Consider the following 14373-nt stretch of genomic DNA (forward strand, 5'->3'; position numbering starts at 1 on the left):
ATTTGATTCCATATGATCTAGTTAACATAATCTTAAATTTGAAAATAATTTTGTTACATAAATTTATGAACACGCCCCGACAATAGATTGTCTCCATTCCGGTCCATATGAAATTTCTTAACAAACGTTTTAAAATCGAACATTTACCATAATGACTTTTATGGTCCGTTTGGGATTGCGATTTCAATAAGTACGATTTTAAAAATTACGTTTTTGAAATCACTACTTTTTAAAATCGCAAAGGCGTTTGGTAAGACATATTAAAAAATTATTTTCTATTAAATATTTATTATGAGGAATCGTAATTTTGTTTTAAATTCGCTCTTTTTCAAATAAGCACCTATTGTCTGCTTATAAAAATCGCAAATTTTATTCATATTTTAAATTAAATGTTTTTTAAATCACAATGCCAAACGACTTACGTTTTGTAATATCTTTTTAAAACGTAAATTATTCTTTGCGAAATTACAATCACAAACACTCCTTTAATTGGAAACAATCGAAATCTAAGTAAATAAACTAAACCCTTTAATTCAAGGATAATTAGGATCCCTTCAAATTTCTTCCAAATTGAAAATTCGCTTATTATTAAATCTTTGTCAAGCTTGGAATAGTGTTTGCAGTGTAACGTATTCAATACGCGAGAGCCACGTACAAGGTTGGGGACGAGTGTCCCCTAAAGAATTTTAACAAATTTTCAAAAACATTAATTTTACTATTTTCTCTCATATTTCACATTTTGTTCCCTTCAAGTTACTTTTTCACCCCTCGAAAAGCAAGGTTGAAGTCTATTAAGCAGAGACCCACGTACAAGGCCTCCGAAGAATTTTTAGAAATCCTTCCAAAAACACTATTAATTTCACCTTTTGTTTTCCAAATTACTTTTTTACCCCTCAACTGACAATTTAAAGTCTACTCTTAAATAAAATTATTTCTTAATTTATGATCAACTTGTTTTTTCCACTGCACGAAGAAGTGAAAATATTAAAAAGTTATATATTTATATATATATATATATATATATATATAAAAGAGCAACTTGGGTTGCTCACCATTTTTAACCTTTTTGTTCGGTTGTAATTTCTCCTCTCCCATGTTGAATAGAAAAACAATGATTTAATAGCAATCTAAGTATAAAATCTTACATTTTTATTATTTTAATTCAAATTAAAAATAAATTAGTGTAAAAGTTTTGATTACATGCCAGAGTTTTTTCATATATATATATATATATGAAAAAATCCCAAACAAAGTTGCTCATTTAAATTAATTATTTGTGAATATATCTTATTTTTGTTACATATTTTAATTGTATAAAATAGATAATTCAGTTAGTTATACTATTTAATTAAGGAGCGATTTTATTTAAGAGTAGACTTTAACTTGTCAGTTGAGGGGTAAAGAAGTAATCTGGAAAACAAAAAGTGAAATTAATAGTGTTTTTGAAGGATCTCTAAAAATTCTTGGGAGGCCTTGTACGTGGGTCTCCGCTTAATAGACTTCAACTTTGCTTTTCGAGGGGTGAAAAAGTAACTTGGATATTCATTTTTGCCTATATTCTATTATTCCGTCTTTTTTTTTTTTTTTTTTAACACTAATGATTTCCAGAACATCTTGGACAAGCCCAATTAATTTATTTCCTCTCAGGTTCTCTTATAGGTTATATTTGTAATTTTGATGTCGCTTTTTTTTTTCCTCTTGCATGTTCAATTCCCTCTCCATATATAAATTTTCAACTTTTTATTTTATTTTATTTTATTTTTATCTAATAAGTTTGCAACTTACTTGGCCTTTGCAGGCTATGCTGGTTAATTACATTGCTTTTACAATATTGCAACATCCTTTTCCATGAATCACAGATATGAGATATATATAAGTTAATATAAATACTTTTAATGTGAGGCTTAGCACTAGAGGCTTGTATATTACTATGAATTTTCTATTTTGAACAGCTTGGTGTTTCATAAATTTTATATATTTTATGTGATTATAGTGTTACGTACGTACGTACCTAAAGTGGTATGAGAAACTAATAAGAATGATAATTCAGTAGATTTTTTAAAGAATTTATGAGTAATTAAAGGTGCTCACAACTCTTATAAATACAGTTCGAAAATTTTCTTGACCAATTTTAATTCTTTTGTTTCATGATAATGCGATATTTAAAGAACGAAATACAACTAAAATGAGAGTCACAAGAAAATAAACTTTAACGTACTAACATTAAGAAATATGTTCCTATCGAACCCAATCAAGGGTGCATTTGGAGGGCATTTTGTACTGGAGACTAGTTTCTCAACTTCTCCTCTCCTTGGATCTTAATGGAAATACATATTAAATCAGATAAACATGCGGCATTCCATTAATCTGACAAGTGATTATTTTAAATGAAATTGACATTTAATTGACAGTTGTTTGGTTTAAATTAAATTCTATGAAAAGAGGCTAATATCATGACATGTGGCATTCCATTAATCTGACAAGTGATTATTTTAAATGAAACTGTGCGTTTAAGTTTGTAAATCAAAACACACGTACCACCTTTTTCACATCGCTTCTAACTTGACACGTGACATTACATTTAATTGACAGTTGTTTAGTTTAAATTAAACTCTACCAAGAGAGGTTAAATAACACCAAGCTTCAACACAACATCAAACCGTAATTTAAAGATGCCTATTTTCTCTGTTAAAATAATTGCTATCATACTTTATTTTATTATAATTCTTACATTTTATATTTAATTGTGAAATAATATTTAATTAGTAATCTTGAACTTAAAAAGATATCTAATACAAGTAATTGTCTTTTCTTTTTTTTTTTTGGTAAGAAATGATAGAATTGTAAACATCAAAAGACGTAGGAGTAAATGAAAAGACAAGTGGGCCCACATATTTGAGGTTTGACGATTAAGCTAGAGGAAGAAATTATGAAGAAAAGCCACAAAGGAAAGAAAATTGGTGCATTCAACATGGGACCCACCACTTAAGAGTGGTATTTCATTTAAACCACTCATTTTCGAAGCCTAGACCCGCTGCTAATTTTGCTAGATGATGAGCTGCGAAATTGGCATTTCGGCCTACATGCTTAACCTCCCAGCTGCTAAAACCGTTGAGCAAAGATTTAGCATCCGCCGCAAGGTGTCCAAATCTGCTCCAGTTTTCTTCTCGTGTGTTCATCGCGTCCACTACGTTTTTGGCATCACCTTCTAGGCTGATAATATTCACACCAATTGCTCGACAAAAACGCAGTGCATGGATAGCTGCTAAAGCTTCCGCAGCTGATGGATTAAAAGCCCCTTGACTGGTACTACATCTGGCAGCAATGACTCTGCCTTCATGATCTCTGATGATCACGCCCATTCCTATTCTTCCGTATTTTACATCCAACACAGCGTCCCAGTTAGCCTGCAGTCTGCCCTGTGGAGGTGCTTGCCATGTTGCATCTTCTTTGCTTCCCTAGACTTCTTGCACTGGAGGCTCACTACTGTTGGCCTGACCAAACTCGGAGATTGCGTTTTTCACCTTCTGGATCAGCAAATTTGGATGGCTAAAAGCTCCCCCGTGAATAACTTCATTCCTCCTAAGCCACAATTGCCGAGATAGTCCAATAAAAAACTTAACTTCTTCCTCGTTAGCAGTTTTCAACACCTCCTCCAGCACCTTAATAAAAGATAACCCCTTAATAGAACTCTTATGAAATTTTTTGCAGCTTGACCCCCACGCATCCATGGCAGAGGAACATTCCCATAACACATGGGTGGATGTCTCAACGTCTCTCTCACAAATCGGGCACCGCGGATCCTGCACTATTTTCCTTCTCAAAAGATTATCCCTAGTAGGTAGAATATTATGGCAAGCTCTCCATAAATTTTTTTTTTTTCACACTAGGGATATGTAATTTCCAAATCCGCTGCCACACTTCACTCTTGTGCATACCCATAGAACAGCCAGCCTTGTATCTATCCTCCACTTCTTTAGCCAAATGATAGGCGCTCTTAACTGAAAAGAGCCCGTTTACCGTACCGCTCCAAATCAGCAAATCCGCTTGATTAGTACAGTTAAGCGGAATTGATTTTATGGCTTCCACTTCATCCTCTCTAAAAAGATTTACCAAAAGATTACAATCCCACCAGCCCTTTCCTTATCAATAAGCTCACATACCTTGGCATTTTCATACCCTTGTCGTGTAGGAGATTGGATAAAGAGGTTGTGCCGAGTGGGAACCCAACGATCTCCCCGAATGCGGACCATCTCCCCATTTCCGATCCTCCAACACAATCCTTCTTTCAATAATGCCTGCGAACTCCAAATACTCCTCCATGCGTACGAAGGTTTTGAACCAATATTCGCATCCAAAACCTCTTTATTGGGAAAATATTTCGCCTTCATTATTTTTGCAACCAAGCTGTCCGGTGTTTTCCAGAGACGCCAATATTGCTTAGCCAAAAAAGCCTTGTTAAAACAAGAGAACTCTCTAAAACCCATTCCTCCCTTCTCTTTATTGTCTCCTAATCGTTCCCAACTCATCCAGTGAATGCGGGCTCATTGCTTTTATGCCCCCACCAAAATTTCTGCATAATTGAATTTATATTGGAACATAATGCTTTCGGAAGCAAGATGACACTCATGCTATATATCGGTATAGCTAGCACCACTGTCTTCAAAAAAATTTCCTTCCCCGCTTGCGATAAAAATCTTAGCTTCCAATCTTTCAGTCGTTTTTCAATCCGGTCAATAATGGTCTTGAATTCATTGAATTGATGATTTTAAAGTCACTTGTAAGTAAAAAAATTGTGTAAAAAAAAAAGATTAAGTGTACTATTTCTCAACAAGAATAATAAGAGAATAAGTTGGACAACAAGGGTCATATGACTCATATCACTCTAAAAATTCCTCATATGTCACTCCAAAAATAATATGCCTTTTAAAATGCTAAACAAAGCACGTGTCTTCCCAAATAGTAATGAAGAAAGAAGTGGAAAATAATTATGAGTGAACAAAAGATGGGATGTCTCATGTCTGCAACCATTAAACAAGCAAGGTGCATTTCTGAATCTCTGATGTTATTGAAAAATTGCCATATAAGTAATTAAGAAGATAAGAACAAAAAGATAGCCTATAAGAAACTAATTGTTACGTGACTAGAAGTTGGTAGAAAAGTTGGTAGAAGTAATGTAGACTCTAGTGCTTGTTATTTCCTTCGTATAATATGTTAGTACATATTATTTCATTGGAATTTGAGAGTAATAGTTTTGGGTAAAGTCCACTTTACCCCTCAACCTACCACCCCAATGATAATTTACCCTCAAACTATCAATTGCGATAATTTACCCCGTAAACTATCAAAACAATGACAATGTACCCCCCAATGCTAGCAAAGTGACAAAATTACCCCTATAAAATTTTGAAAATTACATAGGTTAGAGGATATTTTCTCCATACCAGTTTGGAAGAAATTTATGTCATTTTTGTTTTTATTTTACTAAGGGTAATTCGTCATTTTGTTAAAAGTTGGGGTACATTATTATTGTTTTGGTAGTTTGAGGGATAAATTGTCACAATTGATAATTTGATAAGTAAATTATTATTAGGGTGGTAGTTTGAGGGGGTAAAGTAAACTTTACCCAAAACTATTACTCTCAAATTCCAATGAAATAATAAGTACTAACATTTTATATGAAGGAAATAACAAGTGCTAAAGTCTACATTACTTCTACCAACTTCTAGCCACGTAACAATTAGCTTTTTATAGGCTAACTTTTTGTTCTTATCTTCTTAGTTACTTATATGGCAATTTTTCAATAACATCAGAGATTCAGAAATGTGCCTTGCTTGTTTAGTGGTTCCAGACATGAGACATTCCATCTTTTGTTCACTCATAATTATTTCCCACTTCTTTCACTTCTTTTCCCTACATTTAAGGATCCCTAGCTGGGAAGACACGTGCTTTGTTTAGCATTTTGATTAACATCAAAAGATATGACAAAAGAAAATTTAATCCAAAATTTCTTGACATAACCATTTTAACACAAATCACATTTTCCTAAGAATTAATATGGCATTTCATTAAGTTCTAGACCATGTAATCTATTCTGCAAATTCTACTCATAAACAATTGGGAAACTCGCAAATCTATCATAGGAAGCATGAACAAAAAACTGGAGGCAATTGGCATAGTACACCATGCATGGCAGTGCCAATAGTCGTTTGTGATCAAACCCAAACCCTTGAACCCAAATGGCCTAAAAATTTCAATTTCTGATCAAACCCAGTAACCAAAAAGATAAAGATTTTCTTTCCCTTATTCCCTTCCATTTCCTTTTATTTTCCCCCAACAAAACAAACCTCAAAAACCACAAAACTTTAAAATTAGGCCAAAAATTCAAAATTCTCATCAACTCCATAAAAAACGTTGCGAGTTGTACTGATGTAACGCATAACGGATTCTGTCAAATTTTTTAATGATAGTATCCTCTTTGTTTTGTTTTTTGTTTTTTTTTTCTTACCTCCATCAGTGTTTTGTCACTTTTAAATATCATGAAGCTATTTGTCGCATCTCCATACCACAAAGACAAAAAAATACATTTTCCCTAATTTGTTTGTTAAACTACAAAAAAAATGGCATTTTCTGACGTGGCTGCAGTATAAGTTTTTTTGCTGGCTCAAGCCAACCCCCTCCACCACCCCCCCACTACTGTCAACGTACGTGTCCCGTACCCATTCCCCCACTACTGTCAATAAAGATGGTTGCGAATATTTCCTTTAATCATAAAGGCTCTCATCAGCAATACCAGAAATCTCCTCCCATTACTACACTTACCAGAATATATATCTGGTGCCACAGAAAGATCAGAGGAAGAAAACAAATAGGAGAATATGTTTGGAATTTGCTTACCGGCCACGAGGGTTTGCCACATGGGGGAATGGGTAGGGGACACGTATGTCGACAGTAGTGGGGGGAATTGGCTTGAGCCAGGAGAATTGGGGTTATATACAAGTGCATCCTCGATATTACCTGGTGAAGCTTTTACTTCTATTTCTGTTTATGATGTAGAACAATTCGGTGTTAATCTTACCATTGCTCAGGTCATTAATGCGTCCATGGCCATCTCCAATCCTCCAACTTTTGTTAATGTTAACAATAATTAATTAATTATGGAACCAATTTGTATTTGTTTATCTTTGGTAGGATAAATCAACTGAAAATTGGTGGTTGAAACTTGCTGAATACTCATTGGGATATTGGCCAAAGGAGATATTCACTCATTTAGCTACCAAAGCGTCCTCTATTCGATACGGCGGAGCAACTTTTTCTCCACACCCAATATACCTAATCTGGTACCAATGGAGAATGGTTTTCTTCCTATTGGCTTCGCCCCGTTGAAAGCAGGTCTTTATGTACATGTTCAAATAATGAAAGCTATAACCAATTGGTTGACATTGATTCCAAAATGATTCCTAGTTTTCATGAGATTGGTGCACAATGTTATGATTTTGTTCGGAGTAATGCTGGGTATCATCTTTTTATCCTCCTAAAATTTTCCTAAAGCTGATGTAGCTTTTGAAATTACCATTAGATTTTAGATGAATTATACTTGAATTTTAATTCAATGGTAATTTTGAAAGCCACGTCAACTGTATGAAGATAAAAATATGATACCTAACATTACTCTTTTGTTTCTATCAACCATTATGAAATTATTACCATATTAATTTTGATGGATCCATTTCTATGAAATGCATAAACTTTAAAAAGAATTTTAATTTTTTTGTGATATTTTTACAATTTAATGCAGCGGCCCAAGATTAAAAAGTAGATGTCATAGCAAAGAAAAGAGACGGTCTTTTCAAGGGACAAACCTTTCGTAAAGTCTAAAATACCCATAAAAATTGCTAAACATTTAGACTACATTGATTAATGGTTAGATGAGGAAGGTTATGGATGTCGTTGTGAAGAAAGTAATGGGTTATGTTTCAAAGGTGCGGTGGCTGATCCATCTAGGCATTACGGTTAATCAAAATGTCAATACTCAAAAGTATCCACATTCGCTTAGATGGGGTTATTGATAGGGATATGTATGGCATTATAGAAGAAGTGAGGGATAATTAGGAACATTAAGGTAATTTGATGGTCATAAAGTGGGGAGGATTTTGAAAATAAGCTTACTATCATAAAATGTACAATATGAGAGATGGAACCACTTCCAAAATAAGCTTTCGTTGGTGGTCGGGGGTGGACCACCCCATAATATGAGTATGAGTAGTTTGACTTTTTATTAAACTTGATTAATTGGTTGAGTGAATAGAGTAGGGTGGACAAAGTCAAATCCCAAAAACATGTCCAATTCATCAAATTACTTAGAGCACGAATATGAATAATTAACAAAAGAAACCATTTCAAGAAAATACTTAATAAAACCCTCACCAATGCCAAAAAGCAACCAATTAATCATCCAGTTAAATATAAATTTAAAAGAAGAATACATGTCTATAACTTCATCTTAATTATTATTGAACCACCCATCCTACATTGACGAGATTAAATTGATCATGTCCTTAACATGCATGATCCTCCAGGACCTCCAAAGTTGAAGGATTTCCCCATATTAACAATATCACTGACATCTACCAAGCCATAACATTGTCCACCAATGTCATGAAAATTATGAATCATTTCGGAATTAATGTCAATGAATGGGTTATCCGCTTTCATCATTTGAACACGTATAAAAAGACCTGCTTTCAAGGGGGCAAAGTCAACAGGAAGAAAACCATTCCCCATTGGTACCGGAGTACGTATATTGGGTGGAGAAAAAGTTACTCCGCCATATCGAATAGAGGACGCTCCGGTAGCTAAATGAGTGAATATCTCCTTTGGCCAGTATCCCAATGAGTCATTACCAACTTTCAACCACCAATTTCCAGTTGATTTATCCTGCCGAAGATAAACAAATATAAATAGGTTCCATAATTAATTAATTAATTAATTGTTGTTAACATTAACAAAAGTAGGAGAATCGGAGATGGCCATGGATGCATTAATTACCTGAGCAATGGTAAGATTAACAGCGAATTGTTGTCCATCATAAACAGAAATTTCAGTAAGAGCATCACCGGGGAAATATTGGCGATGCACTTGTATATAACCTGGACATCGTGCATTGTAACAGCCATGTTTATACCCATCTACCTGCAATATTAATTCATATATATCATGTTCTAATGGGTTCAATTAAAGTATCTTTCATAAGAGACAAAGGGATTACTTGGAAGGACAAGAAATTATTAATCTATTCGATCTTTACCGTCCAAAATGTCGTAAGATGCGTGTCATTGTCAAAATACGTTCCAGGATGCACCTATTACAAATAACATCACACATACGCTATAATATATAAGGTGGAAAGGAGAAATATATATATATATATCTGTGTGTGTGTGTGATTGATGACTTACTGCCCATCCAGCTTCAATGGTGTTTGGTCCATTCTGAACCCAAATTTGAGCTTTACTGTATTGGCCGCTTACTTTCACTTGTGGATTATTAACCACGATTAATGCCCTTGCTCCATGGTAAGTCGCAGCGTCCGTTGTGTTAACACTTACAGACTAACTCAAATAATAATAGAAAAATGATAAGTAATTGCATAATAATAAAAATCTTATTATTATTATTATTATTATCAATTAATGTATCTTCCCTTGGCGAAAACAATTTCGGTAGTTGTAAATTACGTACTCTTTCATTGAATAAAAACATAGTTCTAATTAATCATTACTTAAATCATCTTCTTCTCGCTTGGAAGTTGGAAGATTGTTAAACATGCATATTATCATGCATGGTTTTTCTGGTTTCAAAAAACTCAAGAATGCCACGTAAAAACTTACATATTCGCCGGGAATATTACTTGCATATGTGTGAAAGCTTCCACCTTGAGATTCTGAGAAAGAGTTCTTGAAATCATGAGTTTGGCCCTCATGAACTCTAGTTCTTTGTATTGGTACCATTCCTGGTGGGCAACCCATATCCACAAATTGGCTTTTTGAGAAAACTTCATTTGTCTTGCTTCTTGTTGAGAAACTTGGGTTCATCTAAATTAACAATTTAGGATATTAATTAATATATTATGATCAATTTTCTGGAGGCCGTATCGAGATGAAAAAGAATGTTGAAAGAATAAGATTAATATATTTGCAATTAATTACCTGAATTTTGTGATTCTTAAGCAAAGGATGATCAAAAGCAGGCTGCTTATAGATATCCACACAATCGAACCCACCAACATCACGTGGCTGCACATGAAAACAGCAAATTAAAGAGATCTAATATATAACAGTATCCTCATGAAATATCAATCATACTGGAACGTCATAAAAGTTAAACATTCTATGTTATATAGTACTATTGCATTGGAATAATGAATAAACTTAAGAAATATTTGTATTCTAAGAACTCTAATTGGACAAACTAAAGATAAATTCTAACATAAACTTGTATTCTGGAATTGAACTTTTGCTATCTCTTTTCTTAATTTTCTCGATTGTTTTTGTCATTTGAGCAAAAGGATATTGACATGCATGTACATGTTTTTCATAAATATTTTGAGTACCTGAATTGCGTTGACTAATTGGTCATCCAACATGCTTCTTCCAGCATCAACTCCATAGAAGCTAACAATTACACCAAGAATTACTAACATAAACAGAGCCATAGTACTTGTTAAGCCAATTCTCTCTCAGATAATATCAAAAGTTGTACGAGGTATATATAGAATAAAAGGTTTGGCCTGACCACGGTGAAAAAATTACTGAAATTATAACTAGATCTCTATATATTAATGTTTTCCATGCCGAGCTATATATATGTTATATTATAGTGAATGAATTTATCATTTTACCATATTTAGAAGCTTCTTAATTAATATTTTTCTTTATTGATTGTATTTCATTTGATTCCATATGATCGAGTTAGCATAATCTTAAATTTGAAAATAATTTTATTACATAAATTAATGAACGCGCCCCGACAATGGATTGTCTCCATTCCGGTCCATATGAAATTTCTTAACAAACGTTTTAAAATCAAACATTTACTTTAAGGACTTTTAGGGTCCGTTTGGGATTGCGATTTCAATAAGTACGATTTTAAAAATTGTGTTTTTAAAAATTACGTTTTTGAAATCGCTACTTTTTAAAATCGTAAAGGCGTTTGGTAAAACATGTTAAAAAGTTTTTTTTTTATTATTAAATATTTGTTATGAGAAATCGTAATTTTGTTTTAAATTCATGCCTTTTTCAAATAAGCACCCTTAATCTGCTTATAAAAATTGTAGATTTTTTTTTAAAAAAAAATTAAATGCTTTTTAAATCGCAATGCCAAACGACTTACGTTTTGCGATATCTTTTAAAAACGCAAATTATTTTTTACGAAATCGCAATCTCAAACACACCCTTAATTGGAAACAATCAAAATCTAAGTAAAGAAACTAAACCCTTTAATTCAGGTATAATTGGGATTCCCTCAAATTTCTTTCAAATTTGAGATTTGCTTATTATTAAATCTTAGTCATGCTTGGAATAGTGTTTGTACGTAGTGTAATGTGCAAGAGCCACGTACAAGGTTGGGGACGAGTGTCCCCTAAAGAATTTTAACAAATTTTCAAAAACATTAATTTTACTATTATCTCTCATATTTCACATTTTGTTCCCTCCAAGTTACTTTTTCACCCCTCGAAAAGCAAAGTTGAAGTCTATTAAGCGGAGACCCACGTACAAGCTGGCCTCCCAAGAATTTTTAGAAATCCTTCCAAAAACACTATTAATTTCACCTTTTGTTTTCCAAATTACTTTTTTACCCCTCAACTGACAATTTAAAGTCTACTCTTAAATAAAATTATTTCTTAATTTATGATCAACTTGTTTTTTCCACTGCACGAAGAAGTGAAAATATATATATATATAAAAGAGCAACCCAAACAAAAGTTGCTCTTTTAAATTAATTATTTGTGAATATATATTATTTTTGTTACATATTTTAATTGTATGAAATAGATAATTCCGTTAGTTATACCATATATTTATATATATATAGAGAGAGAGAGAGAGGTTTTTAATATTTTCACTTCCTTGTGCATGGAAAAAGCAAGTTGATCATAAATTAAGCAACGATTTTATTTAAAGAGTAGACTTTAACTTGTCAGTTGAGCGGTAAAAAAGTAATTTGGAAAACAAAAAGTGAAATTAATAGTGTTTTTGAAGGATCTCTAAAAATTCTTGGGAGGCCTTGTACGTGGGTCTCCGCTTAATAGACTTCAACTTTGCTCTTCGAGGGGTGAAAAAGTAACTTGGATATTCATTTTTGCCTATATTCTATTATTCCGTCTTTTTTTTTTTTTTTTTTTAACACTAATGATTTCCAGAACATCTTGGACAAGCCCATTTAATTTATTTCCTATCAGGTTCTAACATAGGTTATATTTGTAATTTTGATGTCGCTTTTTTTTCTCTTGCATGTTCAATTCCCTCTCCATATATAAATTTTCAATTTTTTTTTTTTTTTTAAATTTTTTATCTAGTAAGTTTTCAACTTACTTGGCCTTTGCAGGCTATGCTGGTTAATTACGTTGCTTTTACAATATTGCAACATCCTTTTCCATGAATCACAGATTCGAGTCGCTGAATTGAGCAACTCGAATTCCAAATACAACATGCCATAAAATCAAGGAGATTGTTGGGGTAAAAGTGGAAGTTGCTGTCCCCATGGCTGCTTGCATCTCTTGACTGACCAAGTTTCTCTTTCAAGATTGTGAAAGTGAGTTAAAAACGAATGAGATTTCCCTGAGCATATCAAAACTTCAAGAGCACTGAAATTAATGAAGCTTTAACGTGAAAATTTCTTGCTTTCATGTATGTTGTACAACAATTTAATAGTTGATTGCCTTCCTTTTGAACTGTCTGATCGGCATATTAACAACTGAAATCAAAAGACTTTCCATATGGTTCTTTCATGCCATCATTTCAAACAATAGCATACAGAGTAGACCTACTAGCTAAAAAGCCAGGGATTAGGTCATCCAAGTGTAAAAATTCCAGTGAAAAATAAATAAATAAATCCGAGACTTCTAGCAATTCTGTGTTCTTGAGTATTTCGGTTGCAAAGATGGACATCTTTCATTCATATGTAGATATGGTTCCTTCGAATTTTACCCAGGTAATTCCATTCGATACTTCCCTCGAATTTGACAAAAAGGGAGCTTCATGAAGGGGATTTTCTGACGTGGCAAACAGTGTCTTTTTTTTGCCACGTCAGTAATTACTGACGTGCGAATTTGACACGTCAGCAAAATTATTTTCTGACGTGTCAAAGTTAACACGTCAGGATTTTCTGACGTGTTAATTCTTGACGCGTCAGTAAAAATTTAACCAAATTTAATTTTGACGCAAATTTTTTAATTAGAAATAAAAATTATTAATTTCTGACGTGCCAACATTCGGCACGTCAGAAATTGCTGACGTGTCAAAATGACACGTCAGCAATTTCTGACGTGTCCAAAACGACACATCAGCAATTTCTGACGTGTCAAAACGACACGTCAGAAATTTTTATTTCTATAATTATTATTATGTTTATTATTATTATTATTATTTTTGTTTTCTTTTGGTTTTTTGTTTTTGTTTATACAACTTATTTAATATTTATATACTTCAATATGCCTAATGCATGTTAATTACTTAATTTTATTATTTTAAGGAGATTCCAAAATATTGAACGAGCTAAATTATAGGATAATGTACGTTATATATCCTTAATTTAGGTTTGACGTACACGTACATGTCATTTTTATAACTTTGATTTGGAAAATTTGCTTTACAAAACCAATCATTCCAAAACATATTATATATATATATATAAACATGTCGATATACTATTTTTGTATAAAATGTCATTTTCAATTAATTTGGAGATATTGGAACTTCAAGGGATGAAAACACAAAATCTTTTGTGATTAAATACTATATATTAATTTACAAACCTTTTTTCTTCTTCTTTGATTTTTGAAAAATACTTAGATTAATATTAGAACCTTTGCTATAATTAAGTTAATTACAATATATTATATATTATACTTACAATAATTAAATACTATATACTTAGAATATTATATTTATAGGATATAATTAAGTATATTAACGTACTTAATTATATATATCATACAATTATATTTATAAATATAATACAAATATATAACTTATATATATATATATACATAATTACTGACGTGCCAGCTTGGCACGTCAGGCGTTCCTGACGTGCCAAGTGGCGCGTCAGGCGTGGCCTTGGGAAGGCCAGCGCCTGCTGGCCGTCCCATCG

General features: G+C 32.7%; 1 protein-coding gene across 1 annotated transcript; it reads right to left on the reverse strand.

The window, feature by feature from the left end:
* Positions 1-8550: 8550 nt before the first annotated feature.
* Positions 8551-10714, reverse strand: LOC132174144 (protein neprosin-like). Its single transcript, XM_059585840.1, has 7 exons — positions 10613-10714; positions 10209-10295; positions 9891-10094; positions 9459-9611; positions 9308-9361; positions 9049-9192; positions 8551-8937 (listed from the first exon to the last, which is right to left on the reverse strand). The coding sequence occupies exons 1-7, from the start codon at positions 10712-10714 to the stop codon at positions 8551-8553; spliced, it is 1131 nt and encodes a 376-aa protein (XP_059441823.1).
* Positions 10715-14373: the final 3659 nt, after the last annotated feature.

The sequence above is a fragment of the Corylus avellana genome, chromosome ca3 (genome assembly GCF_901000735.1).
Source record: "Corylus avellana chromosome ca3, CavTom2PMs-1.0".
NCBI classification, from domain to species: Eukaryota; Viridiplantae; Streptophyta; class Magnoliopsida; order Fagales; family Betulaceae; genus Corylus; species Corylus avellana.